Source organism: Triticum aestivum, chromosome 5B (genome assembly GCF_018294505.1).
Source record: "Triticum aestivum cultivar Chinese Spring chromosome 5B, IWGSC CS RefSeq v2.1, whole genome shotgun sequence".
NCBI lineage: Eukaryota > Viridiplantae > Streptophyta > Magnoliopsida > Poales > Poaceae > Triticum > Triticum aestivum.
Genome location: NC_057807.1, coordinates 462,477,285 through 462,481,463, shown reverse-complemented (window position 1 = coordinate 462,481,463; position 4,179 = coordinate 462,477,285). Strand labels below are relative to the sequence as shown.

At 39.7% G+C, this 4,179-nt stretch overlaps 1 protein-coding gene across 1 annotated transcript; it reads right to left on the bottom strand.

Moving 5' to 3' along the window:
* Positions 1-1,277: 1,277 nt before the first annotated feature.
* On the bottom strand, positions 1,278-2,656 carry LOC123116443 (uncharacterized). The gene is made up of 3 exons (XM_044537399.1): positions 2,469-2,656; positions 1,892-1,949; positions 1,278-1,408 (listed from the first exon to the last, which is right to left on the bottom strand). Exons 1-3 carry the CDS (start codon positions 2,654-2,656, stop codon positions 1,325-1,327), a joined length of 330 nt encoding a protein of 109 aa, XP_044393334.1. The 3' UTR covers positions 1,278-1,324.
* Between the last annotated feature and the right edge of the window lie 1,523 nt (positions 2,657-4,179).

Below are 4,179 nucleotides of genomic sequence, written 5' to 3'. Positions count from 1 at the left end.
CCACACAAAACCTAACCGTTACACACAACTTACCAATCTCAGTGGGACCAAATTGAGAAACTCGGTCGGACCGATTCAGCAAATCTAGTGACCGTTAGGATTTTCGGTGGGACCGACATGCAACTCAGTAGGACCGATATGGTTAGGGTTAGGGCATAACGTAATCTCGGTGAGACCGATTACACAAACTCAGTGAGACCGATTTTGGTAATAAGCTAACCAGAGAGTTGGTCAGGCAAACTCGGTGAGACCGATTCGCTCATCTCGGTGGGACCGAAATGTTATGAAAAGGAAACAAAGAGTTTACATTGTAATCTCGGTAGGACCGATTGCACAAACTCGGTGGGACCAATTTTGGTAATGGATATATACAGAGAGATCACAATCCCATCTCGGTGAGACGAGATCCCTATCGGTGAGACCGATTTGCCTAGGGTTTGTAGCAGTGGCTATGACATCTGAACTCGGTTGCGCCAGATAGAAAGAATTGGTGGGGCCAAGTTTGACTTTTGGTTTAGGTAATAGGTGGATGTGAGAAAGTAGTTGAGGGCTTTGGAGCATATCACTAAGCATTTTGAGCAAGAACCTCATTAAGCAACACCTCATCCCTCCTTGATAGTATTGGCTTTTCCTATATACTCAATGTGATCTTGGATCATTAAAATAGAAAATGTAGAGTCTTGAGCTTTGAGCTTGAGACAATCCTTTTGTCCTTAGTAGTTTGAGGGATCCACTTCCTCTAGTCCATGCCACTCCATTGTTGAACTTATCTGAAACATACTAGGTGAAAGTATTAGTCCAACAAAAGATATGTTAACATAAATTACCAAAATCACCCAGGGAGCACTTGTGCTTTCAATGAGGGTGGTGATGGAGGTCGGCACCCATGAGCTCATGTTTCTCTAGGGCTTCGTGAGCATGTCCCCATCCTCCTCTGTGACCTCCACACCTTCCTCATCCGCAGAAATGTTTCTGTGCTTAACCGAAGCGGGGATAGTTGTGTAATAGCATCCTCTCCTCTCGGGCTGTACAAGCCCTTTCTTTGCAAATTAGTCTTCTCTAAGTTGTTCTATCAATCATCTCTCCATATCTGTTTGGGGATCTCTATCCAACCATGATGTCTCCAATGCAATTGTAATTTCTCCACCAGTTGGCTCTGTACAAATCAAACACACATAACCAGTACTTCATTAGTTGGTTCTATAAAAAATGTTTTAAATACAGGCTTCTCTGTAACTATTAAGGGTACGAGAAAAATGAAGAATGCATCAAACTTACCAAGGCGTTCAATGAAACTTTGTGACAAGTAGCTTGAAAGTTGTTCCTAGTCTCCAAAAGAATCCAAATTGTATTGTCCAAGCTGATCATCGAACGTGGAACGTTTTACTGCTTTAGAGTATGTGTTTTCCTACCATAAAACAAACTTCAGTAACTATTAAAGGAAATTTGAATCTTGATACATAAATACACATGAGCACTATGACTTATCTGATTCAGACTCGGATATACATGTAACTGTAGTTTATGAAGTTATAGCATCAGTTCTGGAGAAAACTCTCAAACTATAGTACACAATAAAAGGGGACATATAAACCACAATACTTCAAAGCTGATCATCGAACTCAAAACATTTTACTGCTTTAGAGTATGTGTTTTCCTACCATAAAACAAACTTCAGTAACTATTAAAGGAAATGTGAATCTTGATACATAAATACACATGAGCACTGTTACTTATCTGATTCAGACTCGGATATACATGTAACTGTAGTTTATGAAGTTATAGCATCAGTTCTAAAGAAAACTCTCAAACTATAGTACACAATAAAAGGGGACATATAAACCACAGTACTTTGAAGGTGATGAACTTGATTTGGAATAGGGGCAAGTACCTGAGACGGGTGGGTAGTAAGGAAGAATCCAACAGTAGGTGCAAACTCATTCCCGTGCCTAAAAGGATTGCAGATAGTGGAGAAGCAATCAGTGGCATATCATATTGCATCACAGAATGGCATCATCCATAACCGAACAATGTTAATCATTAGAACATGTGGAAAATGCGAGTGAAATGAACAAATTATGCAATGAACTTTCACGAACCTAAACAGTGGACAACAATTTTTTCAGGATGTCCCAGAAACAGGTTAAGGGGTCAAATAGAAGAGTGAAAATTGCAAGGCAGCATGATGTTGCTAATCTAGAACTACTTCACAAAGAAAGTTTGGATCTACTCTCAGATCTACTCTCAGAACTACACAATCAAGGATTCTAGTCAAAAATATTCCACATCAGCTAAACATCATTGCATCCGCAACTTATCAGAAGTAGTTATAAAAGTGCAGCAACTACACAAACATCTCAGTTCACAAACTGTAACCCTATTCACTAACTGTAACCCTATTCACTGCTAGTCAAAATGAATGCTTCACTGCAGTGACATGGCATCACATGTAATATTGTTTAAGTTACCATATTCTTCCTCTACAAAATAAATTATGTACACGGGGAGCAGCTGAGCAGCGGGGAGCAGCTGCAAAGGCGGCGGTGCCCAGGTCCATGCCAATTCTGAACCTAGTGGCGTGCAAGTAGAGCCGGGCAGCAGCGAGCACCTCCACAGCGCCTTCTGCCGACCACCAGTGCCCGCCCTCGGCACCCATGGCTCTGTTGTCTTTTTGCTGCAGCTGCACGAGTACGACATAGGAGCACAATAAGCAGCAGCAAGACGAGCACACAGGAGGGCGACCACGAATAACAGCAGTAGTACGGGCTGGCTAGAAGTAGCAGCAGCAGCATCATGCACCGGCAAGAAGCAACATCAGGGGCATGCCAGAGCGACCATTCTGACACTCATAATTTTCCTAAGGAGTAACTATCAGAATCTAAGTCAATGGTCTTGGAAGAATATCCCAATCAAGTAGAGCTTGTCGGTTATACAACCACCTTATTGGCCTTCTTTCCAACTCACAAAAGTATTTTAGATTGATCATAGTACACATACACAAACTGTTGGACTAAATTAACGAATCAGCGAGGATCTACGAAACATGAAGAGGACTATATCTATATACCTGAGGTATGTTGTGATAGAAAACTTCATATTTATTAGAGCTCATGGCCATTTGCTCCATTTTAAGTTTTAGATCACCATCTAACTGCCAAATTGTAGATGGCAGGGCTGCATACAATTTGAATTCATCAACAACTTGCAACTTGAAAGATGACAACTGAAAACATTAGTGGCGATGATTTTAACAATAAGGGAGAAAGGTGTATGATCAAATTGAGGTTGAAGATACCTATTTCGGAAGCACATGATGAAGCTGGAAAGAAAACAAATAGGTGTCAAACTAAATACCGAAGATGCATTTTTTTTCATTTTTTGACCAAAAGGTGAGATAACATGATAGAATTCTAGTGAAGGAGCATCATTTTAGTAGCTCGAGGTGAAAGTACAGTTGTTTTCAGTTAATTGCATAATGAAGCCAACTATTTTCAATATCGATCTCCTTAAATCTACTTACGCTCAGTGTGGCAGGTCTCAATCCAAGATAATCGAATTCTGAAAAAATTCAGAATCCAAATTTGTGACAGATAATAATGATAATACAATCAATGGCATTCCTTGAACACATACGGTGATGCTCCTTGACATAAACATGGGCAGGAATAACTGTACACACATGTTGATGATTTTAGGAGTTAGTCAGAAGAGAAGAGGAAAGTAAACGAGGATATGTCAAATCTTCCTGGGAAGTAAAGTACTATTACCTTTTTTTCAGATCCCTTGCTTCATTCACATGATCATAAACTCTGTAATTGAATAGATTACAGAATAGGCTGCCATAGAAGCACCACTACAAAGTTAGGGACATTTTTCTACATTTTAAGTACAAAATTTCCTACAGAAGATGTGTGATGAAGATTGAAACCCGTAAGAACAAAAGACAAGACAAGCAAATAAGGGTTGGAAACAAAAACTCTAAGAACCAGAATTCAAGATGTGATAATCCTATGAGTAAGAAACCTCAAATGTTGAGTTGCGCATCTTATCATGGCACATTGGAATCACTTGATGAACATAATTTAAATACAAATTTTTAGTCTGCAAACAATCAGAATCAGGTCAATGGAACAATGGCATTTGAGAGTTTGCAAAAAGAAACACATGTGATATCTGCAT

Coding starts and splice junctions, on each gene's coding strand:
- LOC123116443 (XM_044537399.1), bottom strand. CDS start 2,656: ATGGGTGCCGAGGGCGGGCACTGGTGGTCGGCAGAAGGCGCTGTGGAG. Junction 1,950..2,468: donor TTTTGTAGAGGAAGAATATG/GTAACTTAAACA, acceptor CAATCCTTTTAG/GCACGGGAATGAGTTTGCAC. Junction 1,409..1,891: donor TTACTACCCACCCGTCTCAG/GTACTTGCCCCT, acceptor GTTTTATGGTAG/GAAAACACATACTCTAAAGC.